The sequence below is a fragment of the Xyrauchen texanus genome, chromosome 7, assembly GCF_025860055.1.
Source record: "Xyrauchen texanus isolate HMW12.3.18 chromosome 7, RBS_HiC_50CHRs, whole genome shotgun sequence".
Classification (NCBI taxonomy): Eukaryota; Metazoa; Chordata; class Actinopteri; order Cypriniformes; family Catostomidae; genus Xyrauchen; species Xyrauchen texanus.
In genome coordinates this window covers 9,103,880-9,130,964 of record NC_068282.1, presented here as the reverse complement: position 1 = coordinate 9,130,964, position 27,085 = coordinate 9,103,880, and the positions used below count along the sequence as shown (strand labels likewise).

Below are 27,085 nucleotides of genomic sequence, written 5' to 3'. Positions count from 1 at the left end.
TGTAAGTGCTTTTATTAAACGATGAGCTTCACATTTCCGTCTTTAAAAGTTCCAAAAGCTGGCCTCATTCACTTCCATTGTAAGTGCCTCACTGTAACTTCATTTTATTCATTTATTTTTAAAGAAAAGGAGGGACGAGTCAAAATAATGTTTTGCGGTAGTCAATACTCTGCCAAAAATAATGTCGATTGAGGTTAACTTGTATTGAACCTGGAATATTCTTTTAAATGTTCAAATAGTAAGTTCCACGGCACACTTAAATTGGACTAGTACAAATATTCAAGTCTCAAACTCGAGTTTCCATCTCTGGTGTGACGAAAGTGCGGAAAGTTTTGTATAATTTGTTATAGGTATTTTTGGTTTCAGAATGTTCAAAGTGTATATCTATTACGAATACATTTTAGTTAACACAGGCACGCACACAATAATCTGTCGACTGACCTGGAATGCCGTTTGGGAGCTGTGGTCGTTCCTCATCTTCCTCCTCTTCGGGGACGGCACTGTCCTTGCGATCCATCTTGCTGACAGAAGTGGTTCTCTTTCTTGGAACCTCAGCGCCATAATCCTCCTCAAACAGAACCTGGTCCACAAGGTCAGGCTGAATCAAGTTGGGCTCGGCAGGAGGTTTTGGAGTGCCATAGAAGTTACCTAAAGCAAGGGCAAGAACATTCAGACCCTAAGAATTTGTTTGATGAATGGGGGCTCATGTGTCAAGTATTTGCTACATTAGTTTTGATATAACAAACCCAATACCTATGTAGCTATAGTATATATGTGATACAATGGAAAGGTAACACTTTTTAGCCCTACTTCTTATTTTCTTTCCCTCTTTATTCAGTTCCAGCTTTCTTAAAAACTATACTCTAGGTGTCGACTATCTAATATTCAGCGTGAAATGTTATACTCTTTCAATTTGGAGGTGCTTTGAAAGTAATTACACTCACCACTGGATTCAGAAATGAAACTTCTCTGACTATCTTCTCATGCCAAAATCAGTTCATTAATATACAATGCAAACAATAGTATGGCCAATCAGTGGAGCAGCATAATGTATTTATATAAATTTCTAATTTGGTGGTGTGTATGTGTGTGTGTGTGTGTGTGTGTGTGTGTGTGTGTGTGTGTGCTTGGTGTTGAAGGGTTGGAAGTGCTTCATTATTCCCTCTTGATGTAAGACTAAAGAAATCTCAGTATGATTAGACACAACCAACGGAAAGGCATCTATTCAAATCAAGCGTTCAACCTTCACCAATCATACACAGATTAATTTAAATTATCCAAATTTGTTGTTTTGTTTATTCGCTCCCTTCATCTTGAAAATAGATATGCTGCCCCTAAACATCATTAGGATCTGCTTAAGAAAAACAGCAGTTTAAGGTCAAACAATCATTCTATTTCAATGTAAAAGTTAATCCTTGTAATCAGTCGCAAGATTAATCTTCTCATTTTAGATTGGAAATTCTAAGAAGATTAATTAGCTAAAAGAAACTAAAACGGGGAATGGGGAATAAGCTTTTTCACAAGCAATTAACCACTGTTGACAACTCCGCTCAACTCTCATGAATATGCATGGATGAATTACCATGCAAAACCTACCATACAAAAACATCTGCATAAGGTCTTGCCCACATTGCAATCATGGTTCACTTTTTTATACATGCTGTTAAAGGGCGGGAAAATCGAACTCTAAGAAACCAGTCAATCAGATTGGAGCTTGTTGCTTTGGAAAGTTCTTGCCATTCTTGGGGCACAGAAAGACTACTAAAACTGAAACCTTCTTAAAGAGACAGTACACTTATTTACTTAGTAATTTAGTAATCTGAAATCCTTACAACAAAAAACTTTGTTAAAAAAATCTCATATTTCATAATAAGTACAGACCCCTAATGCCAAAGTTTGCTAAATATTGCTGGTAACTGTTGGAGGGAAATTTAAAACCTTACTTAATTACCATTTTATGGGAAGTTTAATCATTTATCATTTTTATCATTATATTTATTTACATACACAATTATAAAATAAACAAGAATTTGAAATAAACAAAATGTAAAAAATATAACTGCAAGCGGAAATCATCAGAGTCCAAGCATTTTGGAAATTACCAAGATTGCCAAATTTGAACAACAGATCCTGTTGTTATTGTGATAAATGACAACTTAAGAGTTTAGAAACATGTTCTTCATTTATAGTGCCCCGAGCATCGGAAATTGCTCACATTTTGTGTAGTTTCGACATTGCACTCAGTCAAGGTACAGGCCAATTAGTCATTATGGGCCATGTCTAAAAATGCACTGTACACCTGCTTATTCATGTGATTATGTAATCAGCCAATCATGTGGCAGCAGTGTAATGCATAAAATCATGCAGATATGGGTCCGGAGCTTCAGTTAATATTGACATCAACCATCAGAATGGCCGAAAAATGTGATCTTAGTGATCTGGCCTGTAGCCTGATTGTTGGTGTCAGACGGGCTGGTTTTGAGTATTTCTGTAATTAATTGCTGATCTCCTGGGATTTTTATGCACAACTCATCTAGAGTTTACTCAGAATGGTGGCAAAAACAAAAAACATCCAGTGAGTGGCAGTTCGGAAATGCCTTGTTGATGAGAGAGGTCAACGGAGAATGGCCAGACTGGTTCGAACTGACAGAAAGGCTACAGTAACTCAGATAACCGCTCTGTACAAGTGTAGAGAGCAGAATAGCATCTCAGAATGCACAACACTTCAAACCTTGAGGTGAATGGGCTACAACTGCAGAAGACCACGTTGGTCACTAATACGGAGATGAAGCCAGAGATGGAGCACTGGTATTAAAATTAATGGGAGAAAATGGAATGCCCAATATGGCATATGTAGAAAAGGAAGTCCACACTTACAGGTAAAAGAATCAAACACCTTTTAGATACACACATTGCCTGTCAACTCGAGAATGCGCATGTGCATTCGCGGGACCAGCTAGTTTTTTAGCGTGATCTTAGCTAAAGTAGCACAATTTATGATACCATTGTTGTCATATTTGACTACTGATTTGAAATATGTTCTTTGATCGTTATCTTGACAAACCATTTTGGAGCTGTCTGTCTTTCCCCTTTCAAGTAGTTAGGAGATGTACTTTTATGCCACTTGTATCCATAGAAAATAGCTGCCCGGGAGCGTTCCAAAAATTTCCGCCAAGTGGACTGACTTGCTTTGAAAGGGACTTTGCTTTTATCCTCTGAACTAGTTAATGAATCAGAATTCTTTGAACAACTTTTTGTCAGGAAGATATCTAGATGATGCACATTACATTTCATGGGAATCAGACAAACGGCCTAGGACGATTTGCATGTATCGTTCGGGGTCTCTGCAATTTACAGTTTCTAATACCCAGTAACTTTAAAAAAATTATAATAATAATAATCTGAAAATCTGAACAATTACGATAAGTACATCAGTTTATCCTTAGTCGGTCAATGCAAATTATTTTAAATAAAAATTCAGTCAGTACAAGACATCTATCTATGATAACTTTTTTTTATTGACTCAACAGACAATGAGTACAGTGAATTGTGCCACACACTATTTATGTTTACAGATCACATCCATTGAGGTTCTCTGTGTCTGTTTGCTTTCAGCGAGCCATAAATCTTTATTGATCTGGATTAACTCTTAATTCAACCAAGCTTGCTTAGACAGGATCATGTTAAAAGCTGCCTAGAGGCCTCTTAATTTATCAACACTATGAAGGAACACTACTGCTCAAGCATGGCCTCACAGAGTCAATATGTTGTACAATGTTGGGAAGCAACTAACAGAAGCAACTCTGACTAACTAACATTTTTCAGTAGCATGACAGTAGCTCAAAATATTGGACTGTAGCTTTAGCAAGCTACATTTTCATACAAGTAGCAATGTCTTGTCACATTTCATTGCATATTTAGCTTTACAGCCAAGTGAGCTGAGGTAATAATCAAACACAGTTGTCTACTAGAATCTCTCATATGTAACGAATGGAAGTCCAATTCATTTTTAAGGGTTTATGTGGTTTACGAGGACATTTTTTTAGATTCCAAACTGGTCATTACAAGGGTATTATGATATAAATGTGGTTTATGAGGAAATTTCTAGTGTCCCCATTATACAAATAGCTTAAAAACATACTTGATGTTTTTTTGAAAATTTAAAAATGCAGAAAGTTGTTTGTGAAGGTTAGGTTTAGGGGTAGGGTGAGGGTATAGAATCTATAGTTTGTACAATATAAAAATCATTATGTCTATGGAGAGCCCTCATAATGATAGCTGCACCAACATGTGCAGTTGTGTGTGTGTGTGTGTGTGTGTGTGTGTGTGTGTGTGTGTGTGTGTGTGTGTGTGTGTGTGTGTGTGTGTGCATGTTTATGTGATTTATGAGGACTTATAAACTGGTAATTATAAGAGTATTATGTTATAAATGTGGTTTATGAGGACATCTCTAGTGTCCCCATAATTTAAATCACTTAAAAATCATACTAAACAATGTTTTATTGAAAATGTAAAAATGCAGAAAGTTTTCTGTGATGATTAGGGTTAGGGGTTGTGTTAGGTTTAGGGGATAGAATCTATAGTTTGTACAGTATAAAAGTAATTATGTCTATGGAAAGTCCTCATAATGATAGGTAGACCAACGTGTGTGTGTGTGTGTGTGTGTGTGTGTGTGTGTGTGTGTGTGTGTGTGTGTGTGTGTGTGTGTGTGTGTTTGAGAGAGTGTTTTAACGTTTAGATCATGACAAGAGCAGTCTGCTGGGATTAGTGTGTCTGTGTGTGTTTCTGCACACATGTGTGCGTCCTAGCCTAGGACAAGATTGTCTCCTGCATTGCGAGCAGGCCACATATGGGCATCCACATCTAACTGGCATGGCACCTGTCCCAGCAGGGTCTGCTTGGCATGAGGCCAGTCCCCTTGACGACATGGGGCCACATTAACTCCGCTTCCCTGGCAAGCTTCGCTTTCACTGCCAAGAACCATTCATTGGTCCTGAGATTATAGAAATACATTTATTGTGACCTTGAATTTAGTTAATGATTTATAGCTACCCATTTTCTACCTTTTTTTCTTCAATAAAAACTCTTGATTCCTGATCCTATGACTTAGTCTTGACCCATATTTGAGCTTCTCCACTCAATATCACATTTTACAAGGAACAGACTGCTAAATTTACCTTCCTTGTGTGCCTTTTTTAGCAGTTTACCTTAAAGCTCCAAAAAGTATGTTTGCACGGACTAAACCTGTGCTACCTGACTCATTGCCTGTGAGATTTGGAGGCTAAATTCATCACACATTTTTGAGGTTGCACTTTGTCATGAGATTCTTTTTGGAAAAGATGAATGCCCTGAGGTGTTTTTAACACTTTCAAGAAAATAACACTAATTTCAAAGTTTAAACTAGATTTGCATGTCCAGGTGAAAACAGCAGTGTTTGCAAGGCAGCAAAGGAATAGTGTTTAGGCTTTAAGTAAGTTTAGATTTTCGGCTTTGACTAATTAAAAGCTATATCTGAGGCGCTCTGCTGATGTCATGACTCTTGGCATGTTTGTTTTTTGTTGGCTGTGCACAAGAATCAAAATGGTCTTTGAAGTGTAAAGGTGGCAATAGATGGTTATGTACATAAAAGAAAGAGAAGACCAATCAGAATGCAGAATACAAAGAAATGCATGAAAGATGACCAACTTTTATTCAGTAACTTCTTCACTGGCATGATCAGATTTTTCAAAGCAATGGCCCGTTGTGCAGCCACAAATAACTTTAGGCCACCCAGCTTTAGGAATGCTCACTACAACAAACAATATATGGATATATGGAACAATACTAGGAAGAGAAGGAGGTGGAGAAGGAATGGGAATAAGGCAGATGAGGAGGAAAAAGAAAAGAAGAAAGATAAGGCAAAATAAGAGAATAAGAGAAAAGAAGAAAAGAAATAGGAGGTGGAGATAGAAGAGGACAAGGAAGAGATAGAGGAGGAAAAGGAAAAGACAAGGAAGAGGAAAAGGAGAAAGAAGGAAAATGACGAGGAAGAGGTGGATAAGAAACATGGAAGAGTAAAAAGGAGGAGAAAAAGTAATAGGAAGACGACCATGATGAGGAGGAGGAAAATGAGAAAGAAAGAAAAGGAAGGGGACAAGGAAGAGGAGGAGGAAAAGTAAACAGGCAGAGGAGGAAGAAAATGAACAGGAGATATAAAAGGAAGAGGACAAGGAAGAGATAGAGGTGGAAAAGGGAAAGGAAGAGGAGAAGGAGAAAGAAGGAAGAGGACGAGGAAGAGGTGGCTAAGACAAATGGAAGAGTAAAAAGGAGGAGAAGAAGGAATAGGAAGACAACCATGATGAGGAGGAGGAAAAGTAAAAAGGCAGAGGAAGAAGAAAATAAACAGGAGAAAGAAAAGGAAGAGGACAAGGAAGAGATAGAGGAGGAAAAGGAAAGGAAGAGGAAGGGGACAAGGAAGAGGTGGATAAGAAAAATGGAAGAGTATAAAGGATGAGAAGAAGGAATAGGAAGATGACCGTGAAGAGGAGGAAAATGAGAAAGAAAGAAAAGGAAGAGGACAAGGAAGAGATAGAGGTGGAAATGGAAAAGGAAAGGAAGAGGAGAAGGAGAAAGAAGGAAAAGGAAGGGGATAAGGAAGAGGTGGATAAGAAAAATGGAAGAGTAAAAAGGAGGAGAAGAAGGAATAGGAAGATGACCATCAAGAGGAGGAAAAGGAGAAAGAAAGAAAAGGAAGAGGAGACAGAGGAAAAGGAAAAAGGCAGAGGAGGAAGAAAATGAACAAGAGATATAAACGGAAGAGGACAAGGTAGAGATAGAAAAGGAAAAGGAAAGGAAGAGGAAAAGGAGAAAGAAGGAAAAGGAAGGGGACAAGGAAGAGGTGGATAAGAAAAATGGAAGAGTAAAAAGGAGGAGAAGAAGGAATAGGAAGATGACCATGAAAGGAGGAAAATTAGAAAGAAAGAAAAGGAAGAGGACAAGGAAGAGGAGGAGGAAAAGTAAAAAGGCAGAGGAGGAAGAAAATGAACAGGAGATATAAAAGGAAGAGGATAAGGAAGAGATAGAGGTGGAAATGGAAAAGGAAAGGAAGAGGAGAAGGAGAAAGAAGGAAAAGGAAGGGGATAAGGAAGAGGTGGATAAGAAAAATGGAAGAGTAAAGAGGAGGAGAAGAAGGAATAGGAAGATGACCATGAAGAGGAGGAAAAGGAGAAAGAAAGAAGAGGAGATGGAGGAAAAGGAAAAAGGCAGAGGAGGAAGAAAATGAACAGGAGATATAAAAGGAAGAGGACAAGGTAGAGATAGAGGTGGAAAAGGAAAGTAAGAGGAAAAGGAGAAAGAAGGAAAAGGAAGGGGACAAGGAAGAGGTGGATAAGAAAAATGGAAGAGTATAAAGGATGAGAAGAAGGAATAGGAAGATGACCATGAAGAGGAGGAAAATGAGAAAGAAAGAAAAGGAAGAGGACAAGGAAGAGGAGGAGGAAAAGTAAAAAGGCAGAGGAGGAAGAAAATGAACAGGAGATATAAAAGGAAGAGGACAAGGAAGAGATAGAGGTGGAAATGGAAAAGGAAAGGAAGAGAAAATGGAGAAAGAAGGAAAAGGAAGAGGACAAGGAAGAGGAGGAAAAAAGTAAAAAGGCAGAGGAGGAAGAAAATTAACAGGAGATATAAAAGGAAGAGGACAAGGAATAGATAGAGGAGGAACAGGAAAGGGAAAGGAAGAGAAAAAGGAGAAAGAAGGAAAAGGAAGGGACAAGGAAGAGGTGGATAAGAAAAATGGAAGAGTAAAAATGAGGAGAAGAAGGAATAGGAAGATGACCATGAAGAGGAGGAAAATGAGAAAGAAAGAAAAGGAAGAGGAAGAAGAAAAGGAAAAAGTCAGAGCAGGAAGAAATAACAGAAGGAGAATGAGGAGAATAAGGAATAGGAAGAGTACAAAGAACAGGAGGAGGGAAAGGAGAAAGAAGGAAAAAGAAGGCAGAAAGTGAAGAAATAGGAGGAAGGCGGAGGAAAAGAAAAATGTTTGAGGAATATCAATTCACTGCTGCCTTGCAAGCACAATATATAAACATATAACTAATGTATTTGTGTGATTGTTTCAAACCATCATATGTTCCACTCTCCAGCAGCAAACCACTTTCTTCCAGAATGCGAAAATCCCCCAGGCTGATAAAATTATAGTCCACTCCAGGAACTTCCCCCTCTCTGGGCAGCCGTGTGGTACCTTCCAATAAAATAAACACAATTAGAGACAGTAAACCAGTTCTGGTTTAAATATCATACACCCACAACCCCCTTCTCTGCAAACGTTTTCTCTGTTTAAACAGCCTCAGTCGGACCTAAATTAAACTTTAATTCCCTGGCTAAATTTCAACATTTCCTTTCGGAAACAAGTGCAACCCGTAATGAATTGCCGAACTGTAAATAGAACCGATGCCAGGCTTTAATAAATTAGGTCACATGTTTTTTTATTCAAGAGCAGAACTGTGAAACTGGAAGCAAAAAATGGCAAGATGGCAAAAAGGTTTTTGCCCATTTGTGGGGTTTGAAAGGATTAAAACCCATGTCTTAGTAAAAATGTTTTGGAGACAGAGAAAGAAGTTAATTAGCTAAACTGAGTAAAACAGGGACATATTACAGTATATCTGAGCAAATCATGTTATTTAGTGTTAGTCAAGCATAGTGTAGTCAAATATTGTGGGGAAAACGATGACACAGGGGAAACGATGACAGAGTAAGGGTGTGCACAGACTGTGTAAAATTAGATGAGATTCCTTCTCTGAAGCTTTCTGCATTTTTTGAAAAGTGTGTGTGTGTCGTACAGTGTAGTAGGCTTGTTTCAGCAGAAAACCAAATACAAAACATCTTGGATGCATCCACGATCTAAACACTGGCATCTGATCGACTATGTCATTGCAAGACGTGCTGACATTAGGGATGTTCTGTTGACCCGGGCCATGAGAGGTGCAGAATGCTGGACAGATCATCGCTTGATTGTTACCAAGCTCCATTTCAAAGTGCGCCCCCCACAGCGTCTCAGGAAATCCACCAAAAAGCAACTGAATTGTGCTATGCTAAAGTCGGCTTCATCAAGGAATATGTTTCGCCGTTCAATAAGTATGCGGTCATCAGCGTGTGAGTCCATTCTTTGTTTTGATTACACCTTAGACCAGAAATGGGCATCCATTGCCTCAATGTTATATGAAACTGCAGTCGATTCTATGGGCTATAAAACCAGAAAACATCAGGACTGGTTTGATGAGAACTCTGATGCCATCATGTCCATGCTGGAAACTAAGCGCAGAGCATACAGGGCTATCATCACCTGCCCTGCATCTACCATCCTTCGGCAGCAGTGGCAAACAGCACGCAAGGAGGTACAGACAACTTTACGTACTCTACAGAATTCATGGTGGTTGAACAAGGCTCTAGAAATTCAATCATTTGCTGATAGAAACAACATGTATAACTTCTATAACTCCTTAAAAGTCATATATGGACCTAGGAATTGTTCAATTACACCTTTAAAAGCAGCAGATGGACTAACAATTGTAAAAGACAGGAAACAGATCTTGGCAAGGTGGGCTGAATATTTTGAAGTTCTCCTTAACCATCAGTCACTAATTGATTATTCTATCTTGGAGTAGCTACCAAATCGACCACCTATCCAAGTCCTTGATCATCTTCCAACATTTCAAGAGGTGCTAGCAGCGATCAACTTCCTCAAAGATAATAAGTCCCCTGGCAATGATGGCATCCCAGCGGAGCTCCTTAAACAGGGTGGCTACCTGTGTACCAGGATGATTCATCAATACATCCTGCAGGTCTGGGATAAGGAGTGTGTCCCTCAACAATGGAGAGATGCAAACATTGTCACTTTATATAAAAACAAGGGTGAAAAATCTATTTGTAGCAACAGTCGAGGTATATCGCTGCTAGCAGCTGCAGGTAAGGTCCTGGCAAAAATCATGCTACGTAGGCTGGTGGAAAACCTCACCGAACATTTGTTGCCAGAGTCACAGTGTGGCTTCAGAAAGAATCGGCGTACTGTGGATATGATTTTCACAGTGAGACAGCGAAAAATTTCGTGAACAACATCAGGACCTCTTCATGGCATTTGTCGATCTTTCCAAAGCATTTGACACTGTGAATCGAGAGCTGCTCTGGGACATCTTAACAAAATTTGGCTGTCCAAAAAAGTTTTGTAACATCCTGTCACAGTTCCATGATGGGATGGTAGCTTGTGTGACCATAGGTGGTCAAGAGTCAGAGCCTTTTGGAGTACGCACTGGGGTAAGACAAGGATGTGTGCTGGCACCGGTACTTTTTAATATCTATCTCCTTTGTGTCACAAAGCTTCTGTGTGATAAGCTTGAAAGCAGCATTGGGATTACTGTCGACTTCAGGTTAGATGGAAATCTTTTTAATATTCGAAGGTTCCAGGCCACCACTAAGATCTCAGTAATGCGGGTCCTTGAGTTGCAGTATGCTGATGACTGCGTGTTTGTGGCACATACCCCAGAACAACTGCAAATTATCCTTGATGCTGCTGTGAAGAACTATAGCAGATTGGGCCTGTCAGTTAATACCAACAAAACTGAAGTGATATGCCAATGGAGGATCTGTCCACCACCTACCATGCCTGTTTTTGCCATAGAACAACAACCACTTTCAATAGTCCCATCCTTTAAGTATCTAGGCAGCATTGTATCAGAGGACTGCAATCTCGATTACGAAATAAAAAATCGGATAAGGCAAGCTTCTTGTGTATAAATTTATGTATAAATTTATGTGTAGGATATCTGAGTCAGAAAATGACTTAATCAATGTTTTGGCTAACCCTGTACGTAGTTCTGTCAGATTTTCTTCCAGACTGTGGAACCATTGGCGAACATGTCTGTATATTATTCACTAAACATTATGGAAGGCTTTGTATTTTTATATGTATGTATGTGTATATGTATGTATGAGTGTTGGTATGTGTGTGTATGTAGATTTATATATGTGTGTATATATATATATATATTTTGTGTATGTTTTTATTGTGATATGGATCCTCCTGGGTCTGAAATAAAAGTTTTCTTCTTCTTCTTCTTCTGCAGCCTTTGGCAAACTTCGACGTAAGGTCTTTCAAAATAAGCACCTTCAATTGGGCACTAAAGTTACCATCTATAAAGCTGTGTGCATCACCACTCTTCTGTACAGCTGTGAAGCCTGGGTCATATATAGCCATCACCTAAGGTTGCTGGAGCGTTTCCATATAAGGTGCTTGCAGCGAATCTTGGGGATTTCATGCTATGACCATGTACCACATTCTGAAGTGCTTGCTAGAACAAACTGCAAGAGTATGGAGGCAACAGTCACTGAACATCAACTACACTGGCTTGGGCATGTTATTAGGATGCCTCAAGATCGTCTTCCACGGCGAATCCTTTATGGTCAGCTGCATCAGGGCCGCCACTCTGCAGGGGGTCAGAAAAAGCGGTACAAAGACCAACTAAAAACATCACTAGGAAAGTGTCAAATAAATCCATTATGCCTTGAAGAATTCGCAGCAAACCGAACCACCTGGAAGCAGCTCTGCCACACAGGAATTGTGAGCTGAGAGGAATATAAGGAAACAACAAAAAAGACTACGGAGACATGCAACCATGTCTGCCTCTACAAACTCAGCCTTTACATGTCCAATATGTAATAAAATTTGTGGATCAAGGATTGGACTCTACAGTCATAAAAGAGTACACCGTAAATGAAGTGGAATGTCATCATCGGATACGATGGACTACCGAAGGAGGAGGAGTAGGCTTGAAAAAACAAACATATTCTCACTTTTCAGTTTAATTCACCCAAACACTAAACCTTATCGACCAAGTACCAGGATTCTAGAAGAGCTCTTAAAGTGACATTTCACTCAAAAATAAAATTTCAGTCATCATTTACTCACATAACACAGACGGAGACATTTTGAAGAATGTCTGAACTGTTCATTTCCATACAACAAAAATGAATAGGGACTGGGCTGTAAATCTCCAAAAATGGCACACAAAAAAAAGCTAAATAAAAGTAGTCTATACAACTTGTACACTATAACAGACATTCCCCAAAAATCTTTAACGAATGTGTGCCATGGATTTATATGGATTTAGGGGTGAAAATGTAATCCTATCTACATTAGGGGAGAAATTTTAATACTTTGTAGATGGGATTACGTTTTCACCCCTAAATCCATATAAATATTTGCGGTCTGTGTGTTTATGTCTGTGTTCGTGTATCTTTGTTTTCTCAATAATATCAAGTATATACTGTACATTTTTAGACTTAATTTCAGAGGTGGGTTGTTTAGCAGGAATATCCTCATAAGAGACATCTGAGGGTGGCATTTCTTGCAAATAAAAGGCCAGAAATAAAAGATGACATTTCTCAGCTGTGTTCGTGTGTGTGCTGGAAAATGCCACAAGGCTCTACTGTTATTTAAAAGACATTTACATTAGATTCACCAAACTGAAATGCCAGAGTCAAGTGTCTGCCGAGACTTTAAGAGAAAATAATATTCAAAACTGTCTCCTTTACATTTTCCTTGGAGAATTACTGTTTAAATGCCACAAGAAATTAGAACAGCAGCACTGGCTCCAGATATGTGAATATCTACCGGCAAAGTTAAAAGGGGTTAAAATGTCCAAGATCTAAGAGATGAGAGGCCGGTGGCCAATCAGACCCCAGTTCCATGTGTCCCCACCAAAATGTAAGTTGGCATCATTTTGGCTTTGATATACACAACGCATATTTTCTTTTCATTTAAACTTTTATAAATTAAATTCTCTGGGAAGTCAGTAAATTATTAAACTTTCAACATATTGAGTCATGTGACAAAACAACATGGCACCGATCACAGCGGAGTTGGTCTTTGGGAGCAACGTAAACAAAACTACATTTGCTAAGATACCTAATTAAGTTTTTACATTGAAACCTGTTTAAGTCAAATGATTAGAGTCTCTAGTTTCATCAGATATGGCTTTTTTTATTTTTTATTTGAGCTATTTATTTAGAAATGCCACACTGCTAAACACAATGTACACAAATGTATACAATAGCACAAGGTTTTCATTAGAAATCCTATATTTACTGTGCATTTTCACATTGAGAATTGTTTTTTATATGGAGTTAGGATGAAAATACCATGCATTTTGAACTGTTCTGAGACCAGTGCAGAAAAACAGCACACTGGAGGTTAAGTGTTCTTAATGTGGAGTGTTGGTTATGTAGTGGTCTAAACCACATAACTGGTAAACTGTTAATCAGAAGGTCGCTGGTTCGATCCCCACAGCCACCACCATTGTGTCCTTGAGCAAGGCACTTAACTCCAGGTTGCTCCGGGGGGATTGTCCCTATAATAAGTGCACTGTAAGTCGCTTTGGATAAAAGCATCTGCCAAATGCATAAATGTAAATGTAAGTCATTCAATAAATAGAGGGCAAAGGAGCATCCTATAGCTTTTCTATGAACCCAAACTTCCTATCAAAAGTTCAGTTTCAGGCTGCAGATGATGTTTGAACCACTCAACATGGTTGTCAGATATGGGACAATGGTAATCAGTGATTAGATTCAGAATTTATTATGAATACTTTTTTAACATGGTTAGCAGTGATTGGACGATGCTGGCCATTGCTATCAGAATTAATTATGCTAATTTCTGATGGGTAAAATGCTTCAGCACAGGCAATCGCTTGTTTGTTTGACAGTGTAACATTGTAATAATATTTTATTTGTGCTTTTCCAGATACTCAGAGTTCCAAAGCAGCTTTAAAGAAAATCAGCTGTAATGTCTGTAACATCTCAAAAATATGAATAATCAGCACTCCTGGAAACATAAAAAACAATTTGATTTAAAAAATCTGACTTTCTATAGTTCAAATTTCACAACTTAGTCCCACTGTCCACATATGTGGACATCGATTTATAGGAATTTTTTTTTTTGGCATGTTTATTAGGTTCTTCTAGTTACAAATCAAAAAGGGAAAGGGAGCACAGCAGTCACGCTCAGGTCTCAGGAGGTTAAAAATATACGATAACAAATTTGAACCCATTTGAAAATCTAAATATTATTGCTTTTGTAATTACATTGCAGAAAATAAGGAAATCTTTTTTACATAATTACATTAATAAATTAAGAAAATACGTTAATAAATATATATATAAAACAATTATACTACAATTTTGATCGCATTCTTCTTTGTGCTAATACATTTTAATTGATGCTACTCAATTTTTCATTTACTAGCAGGGACGTATACATGGATGGTCACAGGGGCACAAGCAGGTAATGTATAAACATAGCCAGTTATGTCAATGTTCGACTCTCAACTCAAAGGAAATGTGGCCCGTTTCTGAAAGAGGTCCATAGATCCCCCAGGCGAGTACAAGATCTGCAGCATTTGGGTGAAAAATGGATATGAGTGGCACCTTAGGCTGCTCTTTCATTCCCTCAGTCTAAGGAGACTTTAAAAGCTTTTGTTCATAACTCCATAAAGCAGCTTTGTGACTGCAACACCAGAGGCCTTCTCTTCATCCATCTCTTTCTTTCTCTCTACAATCTTTTTCATTCCCCTTCTCTCTCTCTTCATTTCTGTCCTTCCTCTACTGTATCAGGCTCGTTATTCACTTACTAACTTAAAGACAGAGAGAAATAGAGAGAAGTATCTAGGCCAAGCACAGAGTGACCTAAGGACAAGGATGCAATGCTCAAATCGTTGACTTCCACTCAAAGTTGTTTTCTTTATTTCATTTTGTATTGTCTGAACTGGGTTAATTTGACATGAACATCAAGGAGAAGAGTAATTTTTTATTCTAACGGGGAATTATTAATAATTCTTGCCTTTTAACTTACTAAATAAAATTGTGCTCATCAAAAATTGAATCATCAGTAACCTAACTCAGTATTACTATTATAGCCTAACTACCATATTAAACATTGGCATGTCAAGTTTATGCAACGCACTGTACATGAATGATACTTCAAATTGTGTGGCTTCTTGAGGAGAGGTGTGCTGGTATTTTTGGCAAAACAAATCTAATAGACTTACATTGAGGGAGGGACCTGAGCCATATCTAGGGACCTGAATATCATAGAGACTTGGGTGCGTGCTCTTTTTATTGGGCCCAGGGCTGGACTGGTAATCTGGCATACCGGGCATTTTCCCGGTGGGCCGATGTACTTTGGGGCCGATCGGGGCGGACTGTCCACCGGGAGAACCGAGCAGGCCAGTGGGTCGCCCACGAAACGTGCCGAATGGGCTGCGTTAAGCTTAAATGAGCCACCACGTTATGCTGAACGGACCACAAAACGGCGCCGCGATATGCTGAAAAGGACAGTGACCCCCCCGACAAGTTTTGGGCCAGTTGCCATGTAAAATCCCGGGACGATTTCTCTTCCCAGTCTCTTCCCAGCTGTTAATCAACCACATCACAACTACCCAGAGCACCCTAACAACCGCATAGCAATTCCCTGGTAACCACCCACAACACCCTAGCATCATGGTGGGGAGTTTTACACAGGCATGGTACCATTTACAGTTTTTTCCGAAAATTTCCAAATCTTGTGTTGCGTGTGTAAAGAGATATAAGGGAAAGGAGGAGACGAGAACCGGTTTGTCAATATAAATAATAGATTGAATGATAAACTTAAACAAGACACAAACACACATGACGGTCAGCTGACCGTAAACAATCTCTCTCTGGTCGCACCACCTTACGCAGTCGGTCTTTATCCCTCTCGGAGGCTTAATTAGCCTGATAAGGGAGCGGGTGTATATCATCACGACCCGGCCCCGCCTTCCACCCTGTCACAGCGTTCAATGTTTAATTTTCTTTTAAAGTTTCTAAGAGGTTCTAAGTATGGTGTAATGTACAGTCAGCTGGTAATTATCACAAAATAAATCTGTCCAGGTAATTAGGTCCCAGATGCAAAGCTTGTTACAGAGCTACTACAACAAATAAATAAACACATACAACAAATACAACAAATTTTACACTAAGTGCAAATAGCCCATCTTGTTGGCAGAGGCTATTTACACTAACTCCACCCAACACTGCTCAGACCAAACTCAAGACAGCCACAACAGATTTATTTGGGATCAAACACTGATCAAATGAGGGCTGGCATATTTCAATTTTTCACACTGGGGCAGAGACATTAAACTGGTTAGCTGGTTAGACATTTAGTGGATTAAGAGATTGAATAACTTTAATTTGATGAATATAAAACAGAAAATTAATGTCTCTCTTTGGCGTAGGCCCTGTCTGGTGGTCCGAAGAAGTTGTACTCGGAACCGTCATATCCTGCCGGAGATAGGAGGCAGGGGCAAGGAGCCTACCCACATGCAGGACGGGACTCAACTGGTGGTGGTGGGGTGGTGGAGGTTACCATGTTAGCACACTGAAACAGCAATGTGATAGATTGTGAGCAGACTTATAAAGCAATGGCTTACATGTGATTGGCTGAGAATTACCTAGCTAATGGTGCGATGATGTACAGCTGCTAGTCTCCACGCTAGAACTACACTGTGCTTACATTGATTTGGTCATAGTGAAGGTCAGGGAGTTGAGAGTAGTAACCATGTGTTTTGGTGGAAACTATATTGTTCTAATGTCCTAAACATGGTGTTACTATAGTAACATGTTGTTAATAGTAGTTAATAGTAACCATGTTTAATTTTGTGGTTACTATGATTTTACAAGAAAAATGCCTTGGTGATCCAATAGTTACTGTAGTAAAACCATAGTTAATTTTTGTAAGGTAGGGTTAGGGGTAGGGATTGGTGTAGGGTGTCTGAGGGACTCCAAATAAATACAATAAAAATGCTGCAGTGATGCCACTATACTGTATGTTAGTTTTTAAACAGTGGTGTAGGAGTACCTGCCTCTATAGCTATTTGCATTTAGTGCAAAGACGTTGCTTTTTATTGCTTTTTACACTTAGTGAAAACTAGCATCTGTCACTATTTGCACTTAGTGTAAATAGCATCTATCACTATTTGCACTTAGTGTAAATAGCATCTATCACTATTTGCACTTAGTGTAAATAGCATCTATCACTATTTGCACTTAGTACAAGTAGCCTCTGCCACAAATAAATACATTTATATAAAATATTGATTTGCATTGAAATTATGTAATTATGTATCTGAATTCCGCCTCAGGTTTGCATCGGAGCTCTGTGGGTGTTTATGACTGTCTGACTGCTCATTATCCAAATAATTTTATAAGGGTACTTGTAGATGTCACACAGTGACCCTAGGGGTAGAATAGATGACTTGAAATGCCCAAATGACCGGTCTAATATGACTTAATCCCCAGATGTGTGGTTGTTATTCAGAAATATCAGACTAGATGTATCAGACCAGAGCAAGATGGTGCCATTGACCAATCAGAATAAAGTATTCAATAGACCCATGTTACAATATTCTTTAACATATTATTGACACTTCAGTTTGGCTATATAACAAACCAACAGTGAAACGCATTTGTATTATCCAGTAACCAATTCCTTTTCCATTTTTAGACTACTGTTTTGACACATTCGTCACTGTCACATATCAAATTTGACTAAATAGAGAATAATTATTTACCTGAGAAACTAGCAAGCAGAGTGCTACTGGGTGCATACAAAATGTGTTCTCTGAAATCTGACTCGACACCTCTCAGAAAATAGTGTGCAGGAAAAATATCTCACGCCGTGCATTACAGAAGAGAATTAGTGTGCTGCAGCAGGCCAGACTAACTGGAGAGATTTTCGCCTGAGGATAAGCTCTGTCTCGCCAGCTCAAACTAATATAGACACCAGTCACAAAAATGGGCATGGGGTTCACTCCAGTCACCAAATGAGAAAAGACTGAGATGTGAAGATGAGATAACCATACTGTCAAAGATCAAATGTATCTAAAATAACTGTAGAACAGAATCTAGTCTATTGAACAGAATAATATAATATAATATAATATAATATAATATTTTCTTCTTTCGGCTCCTACCATTAGGGGTCGCCATAGCGGACCATCTGTGACGTTATTTGACTTGGAACAGGTTTTACGACGGATGCCCTTCCTGACTGTCACGTCCCTTCATGTTCACGGACTCTTAGTTTGACACTGTAATGGACCTTTATGTTGTAGTTTTTCACCACACTACATTTCTCAGCATGCACCATCATCATTACTTTCACCAGTTTCCCATCAGTGTTCCCAGCTGTACTTGTATTGTAATTTCCGTGTTTGTATATATTCCCTCTTGTTTCCTCACTTGTTGTCTAGGCATGTACGTTTATCTCATTGTAGTATTTATCCTTGTACCTATCATCTCTCTAGTTCCTAGCTATTACCCGCTCCTCCAGAGACTCCTTCTCCAGCGGTTCCGTCCGCTCCTCCTGAGATTCCTGTTCCAGCGGCTCTCTCCGCATCTTCTGAAACACTTCCTTCAGCGGTTCCGCCCGCTCCTTTTCCCGAGTCTCCATACGCCTCTTCTGATACTCCTACTTCAACGTCTCCAAAGCCGCCTAATGCTCCAACCCTTGCAGCTCTGCCTCCAGAAACTCAATTCCCTGAGCCTGCTGCGGCAGCGCTTTCTCCTGAGCCGCCTACTGCTCCACCCCCTATGGCTCTGCTTCCAGAGACTTAATTTACTAAACCTCCTCTGACTCTGGCTTCTCCTCCTGATTCTCAAGTCCCTGCTTCTCCTACGGCTCTGCTCGCTCCACCTTGGCTCCTCCTCCTGAGACTCAAACCTCTGCCCCTCCTGCGGCTCCACCTGCTCCACCTCTGGCTCCTCCTCCTGAGTCTCAATTCCCTGATCCTCCAGCAGCTCCACCCGCTCCACCTTCGGCTACGCCTTCTGAGTCTCAAGTCCCTGCTTTTCCTGCAGCTCTGCCCACTCCACCTTCAGCTCTACCTCCTGAGACTCAATTCCCTGAACTAACTGAGAGTCTGCCCCCTGGGTCTTCACCACCATCAGCTCCACCCCATGTAGCTCCACCCCCCATGGCTCTGCCACCTGACCCTCTGCCAGTTCCATCCTGGTGCCTTCCTGGAGCCACCTCCCAAACTGCTAGGCCCCGTACCCTTCCATTTGCCACCTCCCAAACCGCCGGACCCCTCTCCCTTTTTGGGCTCCACCTTGGCCTTATAACTATCTGTCTATGGGGTTCAGGAGCTGCCCATTTAAGGGGGGGAGTCTGTCATTATCCCTTCCTGTCACCATCCCTTTATTTCACCATCCCTTCATTTCACCATCCCTTCATATTCACGGACTCTTAGTTTGACACTGTCATGGACCTTTATGTTGTAGTTTTTCTCCACACTACATTTCCCGGCATGCACTATCATCAATACTTTCAACTGTTTCACATCAGTGTTCCCAGTTGTACCATTTACTGTGATTTCCTGTGTTTGTATATATTTCCTCTTGTTTCCTCACTCGTTGTCGTCTCATCTATATTAGCATGTACATTTGTCTCATTGTAGTATTTCTCCTTGAACCAATCGTCTTCCGAGTTCCTAGATATATTTCAGCTTGTATATACACTGGCAGCCAAAAGTTTGGAATAATGTACATATTTTTCTGTATCGGAAGGAAATTGGTACTTTTAATTCACCAAAGTGGCATTCAACTGATCGCAAAGTACAGTCAGGACATTACTGATGTAAAAAACAGCACCATCACTATTTGAAAAAAGTCATTTTTTTATAAAATCTATACAGGCCCCAATTCCAGCAGCCATCACTCCAACACCTTATCCATGAGTAATCATGCTAATTTGATACTAGAAAATCACTTGTCATTAAATCAAACACTGCTGAAAGATATTTGGTTCATTAAATGAAGCTTAACATTGTCTTTGTGTTTGTTTTTGAGTTGCACATTATGCAATAGACTGGCATGTGTTAGGGTCAATATTGGATCAAAAATTAGAAAAAAGAAACTGCTTTCTCTAGAAACTCGTTAGACAATCATTGTTCTGAGGAATGAAGGCTATACAATGATTGAAATTGCCAAACAACTGAAGATGTCATACAAAGGTGTACACTACAGTCTTCAAAGACAAAGGACAACTGGCTCTAAAGAGGACAGAAAGAGATGTGGAAGGCCAGATGTACAACTAAACAAGAGGAGTCTCTAGATTGAGAAATAGATGCCTCACATGTCCTTAGCCAACAGCTTCATTGAATTCTACCTGCTCAACACCAGTTTCATGTACAACAGTAAAGAGAAGACTCAGGGGTGCAGGCCTTATGGGAAGAATTGCAAAAGAAAATCCACTTTTGAAATAGAAAATCAAAAAGATAAGGTTAGAGTGGGCAAAGAAATTAGACATTGGACAACAGATAATTGGAAAAGAGTGTTATGGATCTTAAACACATTGAGCTTTTGTGGGATCAGCTAGACTGTAAGGTACGTGAGAAGTGTCCGACAAGACAGCCACATCTATGGCAAGTGCTACAGGAAGCGTGGGGTGACATGTCACCTGAGTATCTGGACAAACTGACAGCTAGAATGACAAGGATCTGCAAAGCTGTCATTGCTGCACATGGAGGATTTTTTTATGAAAACTCTTTGAAGTAGTTTAGTAGTTCTGCTGAAATTTGACATTATGTATACTTCTGTCAAAATGCATTTATTTCTATCTTAGGACAAAAAAAACTTGTAACAATAAAATGCTTATTTAACATTTTCCAAACACAGCCTTCCACAGAATAAAGATCGAAATGCACTAAAATAGCATCAATTCAAGTAGCATTAAACATTTCCCAAAGTCTAAGTGGGAGTTTGACAAATAGAAAGAACTAATAACCACGTAGCTTGTATATTCATTACAATGTGCATTAAAACTTTTAACTCAAATCCTCCACAACATTAATCTGCCAGTAGACTGTGGCTATCCACGTTCCTACAGTAATTGTGAAGTTGCATTTATGATTAGCATCAGGGCGACAAAGCCAGTGGTGCTTAAGAATCCACATGAAGAACGTTTGCAAACAGAACCGTTTCATTTAGGAGGTGCTCTGAGCTAAGTTATTTTTATTTACACAGAGTATTTTGTGTTTTACATGCACTGTGATCAAAACTCTGCAGGTTCATTGTATATTGACATTATAATGTCAGATATTTGTTGCATTATACATTAATCTACCAATTAAGGATAGGAGGAAGCAGGGACCAGGATGACAAAGCACATAGACATTTATTGTCGAAGCCTTCTCAGCATTCCACAATGAGACTTTTCAGCCATAGATTCAACATATGCGCTGCTTTTCAGCACACGCAGTTCTGACACGCAGACCCACACAGACAGCTTCACGCGTCTCTCTCTCCCGTCTGCTGCTGTCTCTTCTTAAATACTCCCGCTGCTCCTTGCTGGAACGCGAGACCGGTGTAGCACGCAGGTGAAAGTCATTCACCACTTGTCTTCCCAGCCTTGCTCTACCCATATGCCTCTCACCACATACCTGCATCGCCGAATTCAGGTTGGGGATATCTCCGGCCTGTGACCTACACCCCCACCACCCATTCTATAGAGGGAGCATCGACGGGTCACACCGTGCATGCCTGGGAGGGGTAACGGGACGAAAGATAGGAGAAAGGGAAGAGGGGGGCCAGGTTGACAAAGCACACAGACATTTATTGTCGAAGACCTTTCAGCCGCACATTCAACATATGCACTTCTTTTCAGCACCCGCACTTCTGACACACAGACAGCTTCATGCATCTCTCTCTCCCATCTGCTGCTGTCTCTTCTCCTTAAGTACTCCCACTGACCCTCGCTGGAACATGAGACCGGTGTCTCACGCAGGTGAAAGTCATTCGCCACTTATCTTCCCGGCCTCACTCGGCCCAGACGCCGTCCTGCTCACCACAGTTACCATAAAAAACAAAGGACATGCAGCGACATTGGGACTTAAGTTGAATTATCATGTGTAGCCATAACAATAGAACTGTTCAGCTTGTAGTCCAAAAACCCTGAAGAGAATTCACCATGGGTTCCCTCAGGATTTTCCTATGGCAGTGGTTCCCAACCATGTTCATGGAGGCCCTCTTACACTACACAGTTTGGATATCTCCCAAATAAAACACAAGATTTAACTCATCAGTGCGTTAGTGGAGACTTCAAGACCTGAATTGGGTGTGTCAGAAAAGGGAGATTTACAAAATGTGCAGTGTTGGGGGGGTGGTCAGGGTTGGAATCCAGAAACAGGGTTGGGAGCCACTGTCCTGGGTTTTTATAATGGGGTTTTTCAACTTATGAGTAAAATAAGGTCTGTGGTAAACATTACATGACAACAGGTTGACATTTTGTTCTATAACACAAATTAAACACAGTTATGCTTACCACAGGCCTTATTTTACACATAAGTTCATAAACCCCATTATAAAAACCCATAGGAAAATCCTGTGGGAACCCATGGCGAATTACATTTCATGGTTTGCCTAAAAATTGATGTCACGGCTACACAGCAGGTGCTTGAACAAGTAGTTTCTCTTCTGTGCTTGTCTACTTTTTAGCCCATGTGTATGTTGCAAATTTACCGTTATTTACCATTATGCCATTAACAATATTACGGTATTATTGTGTTATGTATGCCCTATTATTGTGTTATGTATACCGGTTTTACTCAGGACAAGGGACAACACCAGTGTGAAATTTTAAACCAGGTAAAAGGGGGTAACATTATGATTAGAACTTCCAATATCAATACAATAGACTAACAAATAGAATAGCCTTAAATAAAGAATAGATGCCTAATGAAGAGTTTGTGACTCATGATAAATTAACCTAAATAACGCACTGAAAGCCAGATGATCTTTACCAACATATCAAATTACACAGGCAGCAAAGTACGCAAAAGTATATAATGTGCATGATGGGGTAACTGTAAGACGTCTCGGATTCGGAATGACACAAGAAATGCCGTCAGACACACACTTGAAGAAACATACTTTATTATATTTTTAAGAACAGATGACAGAAAAGCCGTCTATGCGGATGTCTGACGCACTGTTTGTTCAGAGACGTGCTGTCTCCTGGAACAAGCGTATGTAAAGGGTTCTCACTCTTTCTATGTTTCAGTCTTCTGAAAAATGTTTAATATAGTCTGTGAGAAAAGAATAATATAGTCTATGAGAATGCTGCAAATGACCTCAGACATCTCATCAGTTCGTTGTGAGCGCAACCCTGCAGGGTCACTTTATATATAGCCTATACATCTGTGATTACCTCGAACCACGATTTATATTTCAGTCATTATTATCATTATTATAATTATTATGTTTACATTCATAATTGTTTTTATATTTTAATTTGTATTAGTAATTTTCAGCCTGTTGTCATAGATGGATACTTGCATGATGGTAAACGGAAAGGCGGTTATATGTAATTTTTTTTGACCACTTCGTTATTTAAATCGTTTTTTTGTTTCATTTGGAGTGCAATTAGAATTTAGAAATGTCTTTGGTTTTTAAATAAATTAATTTAATTTTCAATGCAAAATCACTAAAGCAAGAATATTCACCGATCCCTCAGCCGAGGGATTTTTGCCTAAATATTATATAATATAATACTGTCTACTTGACTCTGATCATTTGTGGCATTTTGCATCTTTTTCTTAAATGACAGCTAAACTGTATAACAGAACCTTTTCACAGCCTGTTGTATCACGTTTCTGCCTTAAATAGCAGTGCAAATCTAGCTTTTTTTATTATTTAGAGTAAATTTATAGCAATATACTTTGTTTTATATTACCCTGGCATACTTAACTTCCCATTTAAAACATTGCGAGCATAATCATGACAATAAAATACCAAAACAATAATTCAAAAATGGACAGAGCGTACATGTTTGTGGGGGACTTACATGGAATTGTTCGCAGGTAGAGGTTGTCTCGGATCACTTGCTGTAGTTTGTGGTCGATTAATCCTTTCTGGAACTGCAGGCTAAGATAATGCCTCAAATCAGTGTTCAGAACTTTCCCTGCAGAGAGAAAAAGAAAGACAGAGAGAAAAATTTTATTGCTCAGATGTTGCTGTTTCATAGCACAAAAGTTTTGTTTGAATAAAGCACTAGCTGGGTCTCTTTTTCTCATAAAATTCCCTAGATTAAATACAAATTCTCAAATGAGGCATATTTGGTATAAAGCCATAAAATAAATGTGGATGTCATAGCTCAGAAAATTTGATCTAGGAATAATTTGAGAACTGTTTGACTTTTGATTGCTGATTTTATAACTATTAAAGTTTAGAACTTGCCTCTAAAACCCCTTTCCCCTTATTTTTAAACTCCTCCGATTAAACCACCTGGCTGTATTCTGGTATGTCATTTCAAAAATAAGTCAGTTCATGTGGTTTCAAGTTGATTTTAAGCAGAATTCTCCATTAACTTTCCATTTAATCCCATTGCTATCTGGAGAAACAACTGACATGTGACCTCATGGTATTCTTTTTTGTTTCTTTCAATAGAAGAAAAATATTTTCTATCAGTGCCTACTTGTTTTTATTTTTTATTTATAAAATGTTTTTAACTTTCAAGAACTACATTCACATCTTTTTTATGCACACACACACACACACACACACCCAGCATAAGAGACCCAGTCTCTTATAAGCTCTGCTTACTCAGAAAAGGCTTCACAAACACGCTGACACAGTTTGTCAAAAGCGACTGTGGAATGTGAAACCTAATGAAAACTCTCTGCATATAGCTTTTAAAAGCTGAAAACTCCTCACTTTTCCTCTTTCAAACTCCAAAAGACACAACTCTGGGAGAGTTCACAAGAAGTTGGAGAAAGTGGCTCTACAGAGGAAAGCTGTTTGCGGTATGAGTGAGGGTGGCTGAGAAAGGGATGAGAAACAGAAAGCGTCGCAAAGAAAAAAGTTTTAGAGACAATACGTAAACTATACTGGACCCGACAGAAGTTGCACTGTTCATTTCATATGCGAAAAGGGTGTTTACATGGAATACCAACAAAAAAACAGCCTGTTCAGTTCCAAGGGTCGGAGAGAGGGTCAAAAAACTAAAATGTAAAAAACTAGACTAACACTGTAAGTGGACCTGGAGGAAAAAATGTAAATGATTTATGATATGACCCCTTTAAGTGATAGTGAGTGAGAAAATGTGCAGATGGATGACAGAATCCTCTAAACCCTTCCTTATAATCTCCCTTCTTCACCCCTGTGCAATACTGCCAGACTTCATAAAGCAGCATAATCTCCTCATAAACACAGCGTGACCTGATATGTGTCATAACCTTTGGGCGGAAAGACAGGTGTCCTGTCAGAGGTCTTGAATTTAGCAGGATTTACCAACCACGAAAAGCTGAAATATCACACCATTCCAATTTATTTTGACAAGGATAAGACAAGAATTCTAATAGTGTTGACATGAAAAGACATCTGCAGCTCTTTAAATGACTCCATGACTTAATGTGACTTTGAGATGAATCCAACGCTCCATTTTACACACGGAAGAAGGAGTGTTCAACCATGCTTCATTTTGTTGTTCATATCATCAGCAAACAACCTTCCTATGCTCCTTCACCCAAAAATGAAAATGCTATCATCATTTACTCACCTTCGTGTTGTTCCAAACCCATATGACTTAATTTATACTGTGGAACACAAAAGGAGATGATTGGCAGAAAGTTAGCCTAAGTCACCATTCAAAAAATGTATTGTGTGGGAAATACATGCAATAAAAGCAAATGGTGACTGAGACGAATATTCTTCCCAACATCTCCTTTTGTGTTCCACCGTATAATGTAAGTCATATGGGTTTGGAACAAGGTCCTATGTCACCAATGAACATCAACTTTTTTCAGACATTTTCTGATTAATTTCTCAGAATCTGAAAGTTCTGAGGAACCATTTGAAGCAGGGCTGCCCTATAATATAAGCCTCCTCTCTCTCTCTCTCTCTCTCTCTCTGATTTTGCTTCTCTTACCTTTTCTCACACCAATAAAATGTGGTAATATAATAATCCTGTCAGAGGAAGACAGACTATTTGTTAGCGATAAGACCAGAGGATTTAGAGTACATTATCACTATGCCACACTCTCTTTATTTCCCATTTTCAACTGTCAATTTCTTTGGTCATTCTTCATCTCTTCTTTTTACTTTTTACTTACCTAACGTTGACATGTTTTTCCTTTATATTCCCCTTTTTCATATCTCTGTTCTATTTCCTTTCTGCTTTCAAGCATAATAGGTTAAGAAGGTTAAAGGGGTAGTTCACCCAAAAATTATAATTCTCTCATTATTTACTCACCCTCATGCGTCAGGAAGGGCATCCGGCGTAAAACCTGTGCCAAGTCAAATATGCAGATCACAGATGGTCCGCCGTGGCGACCCTAACAGGAGCGGCCAAAAGAAGATGATTTACTCACCCTCATGCCATCCCAGATGTGTTTGACTTTCTTTCTTTGGGTGAACAGGAACATTTCAGCTCTGTAGGTCCATAAAATGCAAGTGAATGGTGATCAGAACTTTGAAGGTCCAAAAAGCATATGAAGGAAGCATAAAATTAATCCATAAGACTCCAGTGGTTAAATCCATATTCAGAAGTGATATGATAGGTGTGGGTGAGAAAAAGGTTTTAAAATTTTTTTTTTTACTATTAATCTCCACTTTCACTACCACATTCTTCTTTTATTTTTGGTAATCTTGCCACCTACTGGGCTGGGAGGAGAATTTATAGTAAAAAAGGACTTAAATATTGATCTTACCCAGGGTTTCTCACCCTTACCTATCACATTTCTTTAGAAGACATGGATATAGTTATATTGACTGATTTTATGCTGCCTTTATATGCTTTTTGGAGCTTCAAAGTTCTGGCCATCATTGACTTGCATTGTATGGACCTATAGAGCTGAGATATTCTTCTTAAAATCTGTGTTAGTCATGCACATCTGCGATGGCATGAGGGTGAGTAAATGTTTAGAACATTTTCATTTTTGGGTGAAACATCCCTTTAAAGGTGATGCATGTAACCAAAAGAAATTGTTTAACCAAAAACATAATTTACCCCATGTCATTCCAAACCCTTATGACTTTATTT

The 27,085-nt window shown here is 39.2% G+C and overlaps 1 protein-coding gene across 2 annotated transcripts in view; it reads right to left on the bottom strand.

Moving 5' to 3' along the window:
* Positions 1-27,085, bottom strand: part of LOC127646661 (membrane-associated guanylate kinase, WW and PDZ domain-containing protein 3) — a 186,611-nt gene that overhangs the window by 36,909 nt on the left and 122,617 nt on the right. For both annotated transcript variants that reach the window (XM_052130456.1, XM_052130457.1), the window contains exons 2-4: positions 23,891-24,007; positions 8,099-8,218; positions 442-648 (exon numbers count right to left, since the gene is read on the bottom strand). In XM_052130456.1, coding sequence (XP_051986416.1) covers positions 442-648; positions 8,099-8,218; positions 23,891-24,007 — 444 coding nt within the window. The remainder of the gene's footprint in view (positions 1-441; positions 649-8,098; positions 8,219-23,890; positions 24,008-27,085) is intronic.